Genomic DNA, 16,148 nt, shown 5'->3' with positions numbered 1-16,148 from the left:
TCTTTTGTTTTGACATGTTACGCTCTTATACACACAGAAACCAAAAGAACGACAGATTTTAATAATGTAGTGGAGTAAAAAGTCAGATATTAGACCTTGAAATGTAGTGGAGTGAAAGTAAAAAGTCATCTAAAGTGGAAAAACTTAAGTAAAGTACAGATACAGAAAAACTACTTAAGTACAGTAACTAATTACATTTACTTAGTTACTGTCCACCACTGCCTGTCCAGGGTGTATCCTGCCTTCCGCCCGATGACCGCTGGGATAAGTTTTGCAGTTTTGGAATATTTTCGATAACAATGTTTGAAAAGAAATTCCATAAAAAGTCAACTGCTGAGATTTTTTAATGTGGTCATTTTAGTGGTTGAGTTTGTCACGCCTGCGGTGTAAGGGTCCAGTAGTGGGTCGCTGTGGCTTTAAGAGCAGAAGGGGGCGTGTCCTCCGTCTCTGTTTCTCTGAGTGCTGTATGGTTCACGGCTCGAATTACAGCCGACGGGTTTTTCTTCTCCTCCCGCAGTTTTCCTGCTGCTTTCCCAGCCGCGATGTGTGCGGATCGCACGGCTCCATAGCTCAGCCCGTCGTTAAGGCTCATATTTTGCGGGAGTTTGTGGACCGAGACCGAGCTGCCGTTGTTTTCCTCCAGCACATCTTCCTGTGAAGAGGCGATGGACTTGCACATTCTAGACCACAGACTGAGGGTGACGAGTATCAGCAAAAGTGGGCTGCAAAATTACACCCATCCACTAATAAAACTGATATTTCTCAGGGACAGGACGAGGTAAGTTCACTTCCATCGCCGTGGGGCTGCTCACCGGTACCTATCTAGCCCATTTCCTCCCCTTTCCCCCCACGACTTTTCCCCCTATTGCTAGAGGCATGATTGGACTAGTTAGATCTTTCTCTCCAGCCTCAGTGTTCAGTCTCACACCATTAGGATGAATGCACGTAGCCACAGACTACACAGTACACCAACACCATTCTCTGCAGCTGACTGCCCATGAAACACCATGTCAGAGCAGCCTTAGGCCCTTCAGCCCACTTTACCCACTTTACTACAGCCTCTGATCAGCTGGACGTTGTCTGGACTGTGAGTAACTCCACTAGAAGGGAAGTGACTGCATGAGTTGGTACAAAATAGTGAGAACTGGCGATTTTTGGCATAGCCTGACACACATAATGGAAAGATGACACCTTGTCAAGTTACAAAACCAAGGTTTGCTCATAGATAAATGCCACTGTCCTTGGATGGAGACCGAGATGATGGAACCGTTCTGAATGCAGTCTAGAAGTGACCATATGGATAAGGGAGTGTTAAAGGAAAGCTTGACCAAAATATCACATACACCACCCTGAAATGTGGTCAGGCAGCCAAAATATGTGTGGCGTCCAGGACCGTCTTCTTTAAGTTTGCACCGGAGCTACGAGGTCACCTAAAAAGATGTTGGCAGGCAGAGACTTCAGTTGTTTATTACTGTTTACACAGACAGTCGTCAGAAATCCTCCAGAAACCAAATTCAGCAAATGTTTCAAACACAAATGCATGGACAACATATTCCACCGGAGGGAAAAAGAACCTTTTCTGATGACGCAGAAGCTCGGTATTGCATTTCATGAGACGTCTGAGTGGACATGTCCCAGCACTAATGCAGATTAGGTGTTTCACAAGAGCTGCACAGTGCTGTCCCTGTGCTGCGTAGAAGGCGAATGACTCAGGGTTGATGCGAATTGGGTGAAGAGGTGAAGTCAAATGAAGTGAGCAGTGTTGAGAGAAAAGGCGCTGCAGAGCAGAGTAAACAAGGTTATGTAAATGTTTGTTCGGTTGTGGTGGTTGTTTCACTGGTTTACTGAAAGCCATTAGCCCTGAAGTGGTGAACGGGGTGATATTTTCACTACAAATCTGTAGTTTGGCTTTTCCAGACTGCAGGTTGTATTTGTGTATTTGAGTGTTTGAGGTTCACGTGAATATCCATGTTGATGTCAGTTTATTTATACAGCACATTTTATACAATGTTAGTTGACCAAAGTGCTGCACACATACAAACATTAAACTACAGTACTAGTAAAACAATTTAAAAGAGACCAAACAAATTACATAAAAGCCATGGAATGGTAATGAGCTTTAAGACTAGATTTAAAACGTGACAGAGTGGGTGCCAATCGAATCTGCAGCGGCAGCTCATTCCACAGTTTCGGGGCAGCCACAGCGAACGCTCTGCCCCCCCTCTGTTTCAGCCTCGACTTGGGGACCACCACCCGAAGCTGATCGGCAGATCTTAGGGCCCGTGCTGGAACATGAGGCACAAGCAAAGCTGGGAGCTAACCCATGCAGAGACGTATACACTAAAAGCAAAAGTTTCTACTGTATTCTAAGAACAACTGGGAGCCAATGGAGTGAAGCCAGGACCGGAGTAATATGTTCTTTCCAGGATGTGCGTGTTAAAAGCCTCGCTGCAGCATTTTGCACCAACTGTAGCTTAGCAACCAATGAATGACCAGCACCAATGTATAGGGAATTACAGTGATCGAGCCTTGTGGAAATAAATGCATGAATTACCATCTCAAAGTCTGGGAAAGATTAACTTTGGACTTAACTACAAATTTAAAACCCTCATTGAATATAACAGCCAGATGTTTGACCTTGAGATTTATGTGGTCAGAGGACGCCGTTTCTGCTTGTGTGTGTAATTCCACATCCCCCAGCTCCATAAAACCTAGACTAAAGCCCATCATTGTTCACATCGTCTCTGTTGTTAGCATGCTTTATTCCAGAGCCCCCACTATATAACTCATAGTTTTAAAGACCTCATTCTGGAACCTCCGCTCTACCACTCTTTATCTAAATGCTTCATTCTAGATCTGCCATTCTACACCCGTCCTATTGGTCACTGCTTTTTAGAACTTCTGTTATAGAACTCTAGTTCTATAGTCCTCATTCTCAAACTACCATTCAACAACTCTCATTTTAAATGTCTTTCTAGGGCTCCCACTGCAGAACCATATTTCCAAAGGCCTCAAGCTCGGACCCCTACTGCAGAACTATATTGCTAAGTGCCTCATTCTAGAACTGCCAGTGCAGAACCATATTTCTACATGCCTCGTTCTAGAACTGCAGTTCTACAGCCATCATCTTGAATGCTTCATTCTAGACCTCCCAGTGTAAAATGCTAGTCCCAAAGGCTTCATCCTATGTCTTCCGTTCTACAGCTCTCCTCCTAAATGCTTCATTCTGGAGCACCCACTGCAGAACTCTAGTTATAAATGCCTCATTCTAGAGCTGTCATTCTACAGCCATCATTGTAATTGCTTCATTCTAGAACTCCTGTCATAGAACGGTAGTTCAAAAGGCCTCATTCTTAAACTACCATTCAACAACTCTCATTTTAAATGTCTTTCTAGATCTCCCATTGCAAAACCGTATTTCTAAAGGTGTTATTCTAGAACCACTGCAGAATCATATTGCTAAGTGGCTCGTTTTAGAACTTCCACTGCAGAACCATGTTTCTAAAAGCGTTGTTCTAGAACTGCTGTTCTACAGCCATCATCTTCAGTGCTTCATTCTAGAAATCCCAGTGTAAAATGCTTTTCCCAAAGGCTTCATTCTACAGCTTTCCTACTAAATAGCTCCTACTGCAGAACCCTAGTTTTAAATGTCCCATTCCAGAACTGGTATTCTGTAGCCATTATCCTAAATACCTTATTTTAGAACTCCTGTTGTAAAACTCTAGTTCTAAAGGCCTCATTCTCTAACTACCATTTTTCAACTCCTATTCTGAAATGGCTCATTCTAGAGCTCTTGCTGCAGAACCATATTTCTGAATGCATCATTCAAGAACTCCCACTACAGAACCATATCTGTAGTCCCACTGTATAAACCCATTTCTAAATGCCTCATCCTAAAACTCTAGTCTTAAAACTCCAAATGTAAAACTCTAGTCCTGAAGGCCTCATTCTGCCATTCTACAAAGCTCTTCTCCTAAATGCTTCATTCTAGAGCCCCCACTGCAGAACCCTAGTCCTAAATCCTCAGTTTAGAAGTAATATTCTACAACACTCATTCTCAGCATCACTTGTGGATGAATCTGATCTGCTTTCAGAGGTGTCTTTTCCCTGCAGCGTTGTGAGTATCCAGTGGTCACTGGCAGTGCATGTAAGACTGAAGGAACCCAGAGCTCCACCCTAGCAGAGCAGTTTTAGGAAAAGCATAGGCCGCTGTGATCCTGCACTTAAAGTGTTTGTGGGGACTAGAAGCTGGAAGCTTCACTCTGGAGGAGTCTGGCTTGATTTGGTGTAATGCAGTCAAAGTTAAAGTTAACACAGTTTGTCCCCTTTAGCCCATATAAAGTCACTCAGCCAAGACATGTTTGAGGCCTGAAGTTTGCTTCTCTAATTTTTGCCCTGGAGCTATGAGGCTAATATAACAAGTAATGGAAGCCTGTGACAGTCAAATAACACACTGTGTGCCCAAATCAGCTCAAACGCTTCTCAAGCTGTGTTGAGATGTTAAGTAAGCTCAAATAGACCTGGCTCATGTGACGCTGAAAGATAAGCTGCTATCTATAAAAACATGCCCAAGTACGTTGCATATCTAAATACAGTAGCAGGTGTTCCAAAGCCTGAATTCTGTCTAAGAGGGATCTCTGTTTTAGAACTTTGGTGGGGTATAAGCTTTATTATTATTCTCATTATTATTATTATTTGTCAGCTAATTTAGCCTTCCAGCCAAACTTTAGACACCAAACATAAATACACACACACACACACACACACACACACACACACACATATATATATATATATATACACACACACACACACACACACACACACACACACTGATCTGCCACTTCATTAATTACCCCTCCTTGTATGTACACTCTTTGTTCATTTGATCAACTCCATATAAGTGAGCACTGTAGTTCTACAGTTACAGACTGTAGTCCATCTATTTTTCTGTTCAGGTTTATTAGCCCCCTTTACCCTGTTCATGCTCCCCACAGGACCACCACAGAGCAGGTGTTATTTGGGTGGTGGATCATTCTCAGCACTGCAGTGACACTGATGTGGTGGTGGAGTGTATGTTGCGCTGGTACGAGTGGATCAGACACAGCAGCACTGCTGGACGCACCTACCTTGTTGGTCTGCTTTGTAGATTTATTCATTTTTGTTGGTCTGCTTTTGTAGTTTTTTGATCCTATAGATCATACACACCTGATTCAACTCCTCTGTTCGTTGCCAGGTTTAATGAGTGTGTTTGAAGAGGGCAACTACTACTACATTATGTAGCAGTGCATGTTGGGAACTGTAGTTGATGTAGATGGAAATGAATTTTGCGGGCCGACCAGCGCAACACACACTTACACACCACCACCACATCAGTGTCACTGCAGTGCTGAGAATGATCCACCATCCAAATACTACCTGCTCTGTGGTGGTCTTTTGGGGGTCCTCAGCACTGAAGAACAGGGTAAAAGGGGGTAACAGAGTATCAGAGAAACAGATGGACTACAGTCTGTAACTGTAGAACTACAAAGTGCAGCTATACAGTAAGTGGAGCTGATAAAGTGAACAGAATGTAGATACAAAAAAGGGCACTTTCTCTCTGTCTCGTCCTCTTTTTCTCTGTGTTTGAAGGATGTTTTTTTGCGGTGATGAGAAGGTCGTGGAGCTCTTGCAGGAAGTGCAGCCCAGGGGGTTCTGGAGGTGAACAGGAAGTGCAAGGGTAGCTAACACAATGCTGCTGCCACGAGTTAACGCTGCAGCCGGGGTTGGCCTCTTCCCCTCCGCTCCGCTGCTGCCGGCTCGACCGGCCTGGGGACTCTGAATTAGGTTCTGCTGAGCTGAGCTCAAAACAGGAATCGGCTGGATGGGGTGGCAGCAGTAGAGCTGTTGATGGGAGACTGAGGATGGACGTCTTTTAGAGAGAGGTTTCAGCCCTAATAAAGTCCAGCCTGAATGGCAAGAAAAAAGAAATGCTGAAAAATATTGGCTGATGCTGGCACTTGCATTTTATTTGGCCTGCTGGACAGTTGTATGCAAAAGTCTGAACAACCTGGTCAAATTGCATGTATTGTTGGTTTCAAACACAGAGAACACCCTTCTTCACAGTTTAATCTCATTTAAAAAATGCCACCTTTCTGCTAATTTTAGGGCACAGATTATTTACTGAGTCTATCATAATGCCTTTGTGCAACCATATAGGGCCTTTGTTAGAAATTCGGCAGTAAGGGTCAGGAGACCTGGGCAACTTTTACACATACAGAGAGTCATGTTTGGGTGCAACTTGATGGATCAAGTCAATCAACAGTCTAACAAGAAATATTTTGGGAGGACCTTCTTTACATTGCGAACTGTGGGTGGGGGGTGGAAGAGGAGTGTAAGGAGAGGCAATGAGGAAGATGAAAGTGAAGAGGAGGAGGTTAAGAGGGGCATGAAGATGAGAATATGAAAGGAGATGTAGACGGGGTGGCGATCACTTTTGCAACGAAAGGCCATTTGCTAAAACTGCAATAAACATATTTAAGACTATAAGAAAATAATAGTTTCTCTCACCTTTAGTGTCATATTTTGCTTTTCATAAAGTGCCACAGGTTTTCTGTCCGAGACAGGCGGGCCAGTTTTGTGTCTTTGCCCTGTCATGTTGAATTAAGCATGGATGTCTCGAAAAAATTTGAGATGGATAAGGAGGCATATGTTGCTCCAAAATGTGTGAATATCTTTCCACGTTAATGTTTTCACAGATGTTTGAGTTACCCACTAACACACCCGTATACCGTGACAGACGCTGGCGTTTGAGCTTTGTCTGTTATATCTGTAAACACTCTGAAAGCTTGAATTGTCAGACCTCAGTACAGGTTTCCAGCGTGTTCATTCCAAGCGAGATCAGGCCCAGAGAAGTCAGCGGCATTTCTGAATGTTGTTGGTCTATGGATTCTGCTGCGCATAGTACAGTCTTGACTCGCATTGTGCGTTCCTGAGGTTAGGTGGTGATATCCGTGACACGATCTTGCCCGTTTTCAATGCAGTGCACATCTGAGGTATAAAAGTTCACGGTAACAGTTTTCGATCTTGCCTGCGCCGGTGGTGACATACCTCAAACTTTTGTTATTGCTCATCGAGGAACGTTGTTCTGAAACTGTTGCATTATTTGCTGATGCATTTTTTTTCCCAAAGTGGTGAAATGTTTTTGAACATTTCAGAATGCTTCGAGTCCTAAATTGCCCTGTCCCAACTTTTTTGGAATGTGTTCCATGCATTAATTTCCAAATGAACTTACAAAAAAACTGATGTTTATCTTGCCTTTGTACTGTGTTTGTTTAAAGACGGGTCAGAATGGGTTTACAAATTACTTCTTTTTTTTTTTTTTTTTTTTTTAGTTCCATCATTCCTGCAGTCCCAACCTTTTTGGAATTCGGTTTGTAGAAGCAATATCAGCAAAACATGTCATTTGACCAGGGGTCTTCCACCTTTTGCATACGACTGCACTTGCTTTGTATTGCTTTGCATACAACTTTCCTGCAAGCCAAACAAAACATGAGTGCCTCAGCAGAGAGCTGGTGTATTATCTGAGTGTACAACTTACTGTTGTTAATACTTCTAGAATGCTGGATGGCAGTGTATATATTATATGCTGTGTTATAAAAAATACAGACGTAGCCCAATTAAAGATAGTTGTAAACAGCTCGATGATTGAATGATCTGAACGCTCCTTTGTGCAGAAGAAAGCCTTTAGACACACTGCAGTCCATTTAATGATGGTCCAGCCTGAATTTCCCATGATTCCCTGGTTCTATAACATTGAGACAATGGGCCACTCTGAATGAAGCAGTCAACGCTGTACTGGGTTTCGCTGCCTGCTGCCGAAGAATTTGGGTCAGTGCCTGCGATGATGTAACAGCTACACGCAGTCTGAATTTTGAATGGTTCCCCATTCTCTACAGTGTGTACTGCACAGTTCATGAAGTAATGGCTTCAGACTTGAATAGTGCACTGCGCGGCCATAAGGGGGTCGTTATGGATTTTGCCAAGCTTTATCCTGTATTGTGACCATATGGCCAGTCTTGCATGCATTTCAATCAGAAGGTGCCGTTTACCCTTTGCATATGTGTCTACCTTATAAAGTCATTGATGGCCATATAGATAAATGGATAGGTCTTTGTCGTTGTTAAAAACAATGAAAAAACATTTAGCAGCTCTAGAATTTACAGCAAAGACATGAACTGCATGAATAAAGATGAAGCCCAAAGACAGAACATCTCTATTATAAATTTATCCAGGTTAGATTTTCTTTACTGTCATATTAATCTCACAATAATTATTTCACACAGAATAAAAAAATGTAAGGGAAAGAAGGCTGGTGTGTTTGGAATACTGAGTGGCTAGTGTGTTGGGGGGGGGGGTTCTCTGCATCTCTCTCTCTCCCTGTGTTTGGCCACTGGCCCACCTGCCCCATCCTGGGAAAGTCATCTGTCATTGTTTTTGTTCAGTAATGTCTGATATCTGTTCACAATGTCTGATATCTCTCTCTCTCTCTCTCTCTCTCTCTCTCTCTCTCTCTCTCTCTCTCTCTCTCTCTCTCTCTCTCTCTCTCTCTCTCTCGCTCTCTCTCGCTCTCTCTCGCTCTCTCTCGCTCTCATTCTGTATCTCTACCATCACTCATTCATTTTGTCACACACTCACCCTCTCTATCTCTCAATTTGTCATTCTCTTTTTCCCTTTGCTTTCTCTCGTTCCCTCTATCTCTTCCATCATATCTGGCTGTCTCTCACTTTCTATCTCCTATCACTCTTTCGTTCTCACCCTCTCAACATTTTCTCTACCGTTTCTCTTCCTCCCTATCTCTCCACCATTCTTTCATTCTCCCATGCTCTCACTTGTTCTCTCCATCACTCTGTCATCTCTGCTCTGGCTCGCTTTCTCGCCTTCTCCTATCCCCTCTATCTCTCTCATTTTTCTCTATCTCTTCCATCCTGCATTCTCTCACATGCTCGCTCGCTCGCTCGCTCTCTCGCTCGCTCTCTCTCTCTCGCTCGCTCTCTTGCTCGCTCGCTCTCTCTCTCGCTCGCTCTCTCTCTTGCTCGCTCGCTCTCTCTCTCGCTCGCTCTCTCTCTCGCTCGCTCGCTCGCTCTCTCTCTCTCTCTCTCTCTCTCTCTCGCTCTCTCTCGCGCTCTCTCTCGCGCTCTCTCTCGCTCTCATTCTGTATCTCTACCATCACTCATTCATTTTGTCACACACTCACCCTCTCTATCTCTCAATTTGTCATTCTCTTTTTCCCTTTGCTTTCTCTCGTTCCCTCTATCTCTTCCATCATATCTGGCTGTCTCTCACTTTCTATCTCCTATCACTCTTTCGTTCTCACCCTCTCACATTTTCTCTACCGTTTCTCTTCCTCCCTATCTCTCCACCATTCTTTCATTCTCCCATGCTCTCACTTGTTCTCTCCATCACTCTGTCATCTCTGCTCTGGCTCGCTTTCTCGCCTTCTCCTATCCCCTCTATCTCTCTCATTTTTCTCTATCTCTTCCATCCTGCATTCTCTCACATGCTCGCTCGCTCGCTCTCTCGCTCGCTCGCTCGCTCTCTCTCTCGCTCGCTCTCGCTCTCTCTTGCTCTCTCGTTCTCTCTCTTTCGCTCGCTCTCTCGTTCTCTCTCTCATTCTCTCTCTTGTGCGCTCTCTCTCGTCCCCTCTCTCTCTCGTTCTCTCTCTCTCACAGATGTAAATTCTTCAGTCTGACAGAGACTCCAGAAAATTACACAGTTGTTCTTGATGAAGAAGGATTTAAAGGTAACACACACGCACTTCCTGTAGCCCCTATTCAGAAAGTAACAGTAGTGTAGAGGCAGAATAATCCATCTTCTAGGTTTTAGGGGATGCATGAGCCCCACAAGCTCAGGAGTTACTCTTGTCACTGTCAGCTGTTTTAGCTGAAAAGTATTTGCCATATAAGTAATTTGCAATAAATTGCAAATAATTGAGTTGTCCTTTAAAGGTGTTATTAACAAACATTTAAGTAAATAATCATTACTCACTGCTGTTTCTGGTCTCAAATTACTGTCAAGTTTGGAACTTGATGAGCACTTTTATTTCATGTACTTTCTAGGAAGAATAGGTTTATATTTTTATGGTTTATTCCCCAATATTTAAAACTCAGGAAATAAAGATGCAAATGTGCAGTACAATATTATACAATTGCATGTTTTGTTGATTTTTTTTTTTTTTTTTTAAACATGAAAATAATAATTTCACTGCCTATAATAAATATATAGGCAGTAAAAAACCCAAGTGAAGTGCCTTATGTCTTGTGCATGTCCATTCAGGCCCAGGCACTACACAACAGAAGACATCACAAAAATAGCATCTAAACTGCCATAACTCAGAGTTGATGGGTCTCGAGTCTTGAGCTACTGTAACCTGGCATCCAACCAGGCTGATGGGGCAGGAATAGTCCATGCTGCATGAGGAAAGGGGCTTTTAGGTTGTTCTGACGCATCTTCAAGCCACATTCTGTGTCATTCACATCACTACAGGCTCCACAATGTGTGATATTACGTTACTTAAGCTACAGCTTTCGTTTTGTTACAACTTCTGTTGTGAATTTTAATGAAGATTTGTGCACAGAAGACATCACAGACATTGTAGTCTGTTCTGGAGAAACAAGAAAAAATTATATTCCAGGTAATTCATCATTTGGAACACTGACATCACTGTCAAACATAACTGAATAGGGGGCACATTATGTTGTACGTCCCATATCATGCACCTGGTATGAGAAAATCTGATGACCTCTCAACTATGACAGTGGCATTTCTGCCTGGGCAGGGAATCGATCCTGTGATCTTCACTGCGCAGGCAATGGTGTTATCCACTATGCTATACATCCACTACTAGCTTCTGTCTGTAGTAGGAGCTCCAACTTGTAGACTAGTAAAACAGTTATTTTTTTTATGATTCTATTGGTCTATCAGTGGGCTTAGTTATGCAGTATATGAATATTTAAATAATAAAAGATTAAGATCTGGGCCTCCGTGTGTGTGTATGTGTGTGTGTGTGTGTATGTGTGTGTGTGTGTGTGTGTGTGTGTGTGTATGTGTGTGTATATATCTCTATATATATATATATATATATATATATATATATATATATATATATATATATATATATATATATATATATATATATATATAAAAATTAGTTTTTCATCTAAAGTATTGTGTGACTGCATAAAATTTTATTTTTTTCTTCTGCAACTCTAAAGTTCCGCATATATTAATAGGGAATACATTGCGGTGTCTGTGACTCATTAAAATGTTGTGTGCCCGTGGGTTCATACCAGTCATCGCACAGGAAAAAATCAGCAGAATTTTTGTGTGTGAAATAACTGATTATATCATCCTTAGTCCAGAGGAAAGGCTGGCCACTTACTGCGGATCTGGTACTGGTATGCCCACACCCAATCTGCAATAGAAGAAGTGGCAAAACGGGTCTCAAGTCAGTCTTAAAGGGCTGACATGTTGAACTTCCTGTGGTTTATTAGAAATAGACATTTCATGGGTTTACCGTGAGCTTGCTCACGGAAGTTAGATTTCAACATAGGGAGGAAACGGAAAAAATGCTTGAAGATTTGTGGCTGTGATGAGGTCTGCTTTGACTGCTTATTTGAGTTGGTTGATCCTGACATCAGCAGTTCGCATCTCTTTTTTAAGTAATTTGTTAAGAGTCAGCTTGTTGTAAGAGGTTGTGTGCTGGAAGCTGTCCAGCAGTCATGCTTTCCTTTGCGCAAGGGTTCCTCTTATTAAGATTAAGTGATCCTTATTAGTCCCACAACGGGGAAATTTCATCTGGGCAGTGAAACACCACATACACACTAGGGGGCAGTGAGCACACTTGCCCGGAGCGGTGGGCAGCCCAATCCGCGGCGCCCGGGGAGCAGTTGGGGGTTAGGTGTCTTGCTCAAGGACACCTCAGTCATGTGCTGTCTGGGGATCGAACCGGCGACCTTCCGGTCACGAGGCTGGATCCCTAACCTCCAGCCCATGACTGCCCAACAAAGGGCACATGCACCAGCCAGGAATCAAACCCAGGTTACACGAATGGGAATCTTGCATGATACCACTACACCACTGGCGCAAATACAATTATCTCCCTTTATTATGTGCCTCATCTTTTTCTAGGTGTGATTTAATATGGATTTTAAATTCTATCACAAATTAGTATCTACAGTACCCATATGGCCATTAAGCTGCCCTTTGTCTCATCCATTCTTCACCTCTTTTTGTCCCCCTGGACCCCTCTAGAGCTGCAGCCATCTGAACACCTGCAGGTAGAATGCTCCACCTGGCTGCCCCTCAACGTCATCTCCAATGGAAACACCTCCAGCAGCTCCCAGGCCGTGGGTGTGACCAAAATCGCCAAGTCTGTCATCGCCCCATTGGCTGAGCAGCATGTGTCCGTCTTCATGCTCTCCACCTATCAAACGGACTTCATCCTGGTGAGGGGTTTGTTCCTGCTTTGTATCAACACCATATTAAGGCCCAGTCCTATTTCTTGCTTTTACTCCTACCCCTTGTTTTCAAGTGTCATCTTGCCCCTTGAAACTAAGTTACGGGGGTTAGTGTTTGAAATCTTCCCTGTATGAATTATGACCCTCAAACAAAATAGAACATTACTTCATAAACAGGCTTTTAGCGCTGCTCTGTAGGCGACCCTGCCAGTCCGCAGTGAGAGCAGAGGAGGGTAAGGTTCAGCAACCTCACTGCTAGGTTACATTTAGGGTATCATACGCCTTCAAAGGAGGGGAGATGTGACAATTGTTTATTATCGCCCGCCTCAATTCTTCAGTTTTATGAAGCTGAAGTCAGATATTCACTAGCTTCTTCTTTGAATTTTTCCATTCCGCCTTAAATGGTGCAGCAGTTACATTCTGGTGTACACTCAGGTTTTTTTGTGCTTGTTATGAAGAAAAGCACCATAATGCATTAAAACAACTTTAAACTAAGATAATACAGAAATAACAGAGAAAATCCTCACATTTGTGGGTTTCTTTGGTCTCTTGTGCAGCCAGCTTGCCCTTTTTAATTAGTTTCTCATACCACTCCATTAGGAGGATCCTGTAGCCCTAACACTTCGCCCTGCCCCTCTTTCTCAACAAAAATTAGGACACACTTGCTCTAGACGTGAACGTGCAAAACAGAGACGGGCTAAGCGGTAAGGGCAAGGGATGAAATGGGATTGGGCCCAAGTTTCTTTTGTTCACTGACCATCAAAAGTTTTGGGACACCCAATTTTCTTTTCACATTTCAGTTTTCTTGCTGTTACTTTTCAACGGAGCAAGAATTTGACAAAAAATTGAAATGAACAAATCGTTGCTGATTCTTTGGGTATATTTAGTTTTAGCAGTGCTCAGCTTCATGTTCATAAAAGCACAGATTTAGACTGGATATTAGACTCGAGTCGATAAGTTCTGATGTCGCAGCATGGGGAGAAAATGTTTGGTCGTAGTCTTACAAGGTGTCTAATAAGGTAGATTCCTCCAAAGGCAGATCTAAACAGATTTCTGTTTAGCGTGATGAGTCATTGCAAACTGCCACGAAACCCGTCTGGTTAGCAGTGAAACTAATGACAGAAGCGAACTTTTGATGGCCAATGTGTGTTCAGAGAAACTTTGACCATTATCATGCAACAATTAGTTAATATACATCAGTGTAATAGTTATCAGTAGGACATTAAAGACTAAAACGGATCCTTTGTCTGGTCTGTTGCGCAGTTCAGTTTGGTCCTGGACTAGGGACTTGAACTCAGATCCAACAGGTGCATATTCAGATTATCCTGATGCATTTAGCTGCACCATCTATGCTTAATTACAGTTGGAATTAAACAAAGCAAAGCAAGAAACTTCTTGGGGCAGAGTTGGCCAACCCTGAAGTAAACACAAATTTGAATAATGCTTCTCAAGTTAGCCCTCTTCTCGATTATTATTTGGCAAAATATGTTCATAGAAGTAAATGTTGATATAGCAATGATGGTTTGAAGGTCGGTAGAATTGAACCTTGAATTGAACATTAGTGCATGACCGACCACAAAAAAACTTTTTATGAAGAAAAAGATAAAGTGGTAAAACTAAGTAGAAGGTAATAACCTAAAACTGCAAAAAATCTGGGTAGCTCAACTACAGTGTTTACATAATTTAAGACAGAGTTTCTGCTGTTTAGGAAAGTTTAATAAGTGTGGCAAGTGAGGACTGTTACTCGTATCAGTCAGCAAAGCACTGTTAAACTAAAATGGTAGGAGTATAAAATTAAAATCTAAGTTGATATTGGTTTTCTGAATTTTTAGCCTCTTAAAATTGCTACCAGTACCGTCTTCAATAGGTTCATATTAAGCCAGACCCTACTGGATAAACTTAGTTGTTTTTTTTGTTATTTCACATTGGTAAAGTGCTCAATTGCCACTATTCAAGCAATCAAAATATGAGTCCTTAGTGTTCAGGCATTTTAAAATAGTTTCTGTGGTTCTCTGTCATGGTTGATGAAGCAGAAGATGCTGAGTAAAGCAGCTAAAAGCTGATGAGTTAATCGGACACATCTGATGTGTAACAGGACAGAGTCAGCATGCTGTATTGTTTGAAGTATTAACAAAGTGTGCTTTGGTCATCATACAACTCTTTCAGAAACTATAGTAGGATGCAGCATCGCTTTTAATTGGAATTAATTCATGTTTCCTTATCAGGTGATTCAGTAAATACTGTTAATATGGTCACTCTTTCCTTACATCTATATTAAGCTCTCTATCTTTGGTTTCTCAGGTGCGAGAGAAGGACCTGTCGGTGGTGATCCACACGCTGGCAGAAGAGTTTAATATTTTCCAGGAGGTGGACGGGGAATCTGTGCCTGTACACAGTCAGGACACATGCAACGGCCTCCAGAGGAACGGCAAAGAGGGTGAGACCTCATCCAGTAACGTGGCACCAACCCCATCTACGTTCACACCATTCACACATATGGCACCTATTGCAAAGCTCAAAAGATGAACTCCGATACCGTATGTCCATCTGAATGCAGTCACAAGCCACGTGGTAGTGCTCCCTGGTGTTAGCTTGTGTCTTTGTGTCCGTGTAGCTCCTCACTGCACAGTGCACCCAGTGATGATCCCCAAGAATCAGTTCTGTGTGATGAGTTTGGATCCTGACACGCTGCCGGGCATCGCCACCACGCTCATAGACGTCCTCTTCTACTCCAACAGGTGGGCTGCACTCAAAGACTAACTGGCTTGCAGTTTTGTCCGGTCATCGTGCTGTTTTTCAGCAGTAAACATGTAGATCATTTTGTGCTGCATGACTGAAAACCATGGGTAATGCATAATTCAAATTGGGCAACAAATATTTCAGCTAAAAATAAGCATTTTCAACTGGCGCTGTCATCAGGAGATCGCGAGTTCGATCCCTGGTGATGCTACAGCCATCCGTGGCTTGGAGTTCAAGAGGGCACAACTGGCCTCGCTCTCTCTGGGTGGTTAAAATGGCCCCCCTTTTCCACCCATTAGTCAGTGCAGGCGTCTGTTAGATGACGTAACAGAACTGTCGGTAGACGCTTTCCTTCGAGGGCGTTTGGCTGTCCAGTGACATTGAGTGAGTGCCAGTTCGAGAAGATGCAGTGGCGCTTCACAGGTCTCGGAGGAAGCCTGTTTTAGCCTTCGCCCTCCTAGCGCTGGTGATATCAATGTGATTGTGATTGAGTCATAAAAATAAAAAAACAAATAAATATGAACAAAGGTTTTCCATGAAAACAGGATAGAAACTGTTGTTGGTGACAAATGAAAGTGGAAAATTGGCTCTTAATCTTGTACTATGAACATTTTACTTTCATTTTGATGCGCTTTTATGGATTTTTCAATTGGTTGGTCGCTGTAAAGAACACATTGTCGCTGTCCAAAATAATTTAAGTGAACAGAAGAGGGGAACTTTTCTTTCTTTTAATGTAAATTACTGTAGAGAGATTTTACTCTATGCATTTTTTGAGAATTTCTTTTCATCTGTTCATCATGAAATGTGGAAACAATGGAAATACTTTAGCACTGCTAGATATTCGGTCACAATAAGGTCGAGGGAACTTTAGTTTACCGTTTTCTCTCATCTTTCCTCGCTATTTGCTGCTTA

The 16,148-nt window shown here is 42.6% G+C and overlaps 1 protein-coding gene across 1 annotated transcript in view; it reads left to right on the top strand.

Moving 5' to 3' along the window:
- The first annotated feature begins 452 nt into the window (after positions 1 to 452).
- Positions 453 to 16,148, top strand: part of castor1 (cytosolic arginine sensor for mTORC1 subunit 1) — a 28,551-nt gene continuing 12,855 nt past the window's right edge. The window contains exons 1-5 of the mRNA XM_017705061.2: positions 453 to 778; positions 9,711 to 9,781; positions 12,292 to 12,485; positions 14,799 to 14,934; positions 15,112 to 15,235. Of these exons, the coding sequence (XP_017560550.1) occupies positions 666 to 778; positions 9,711 to 9,781; positions 12,292 to 12,485; positions 14,799 to 14,934; positions 15,112 to 15,235 (638 nt within the window). The 5' untranslated portion in view covers positions 453 to 665. The remainder of the gene's footprint in view (positions 779 to 9,710; positions 9,782 to 12,291; positions 12,486 to 14,798; positions 14,935 to 15,111; positions 15,236 to 16,148) is intronic.

This window comes from Pygocentrus nattereri, chromosome 20 (genome assembly GCF_015220715.1).
Source record: "Pygocentrus nattereri isolate fPygNat1 chromosome 20, fPygNat1.pri, whole genome shotgun sequence".
Lineage (NCBI taxonomy): Eukaryota > Metazoa > Chordata > Actinopteri > Characiformes > Serrasalmidae > Pygocentrus > Pygocentrus nattereri.
Note: the sequence above shows the minus strand (reverse complement) of the source record. Positions and strands in the feature narration are given on the sequence as shown.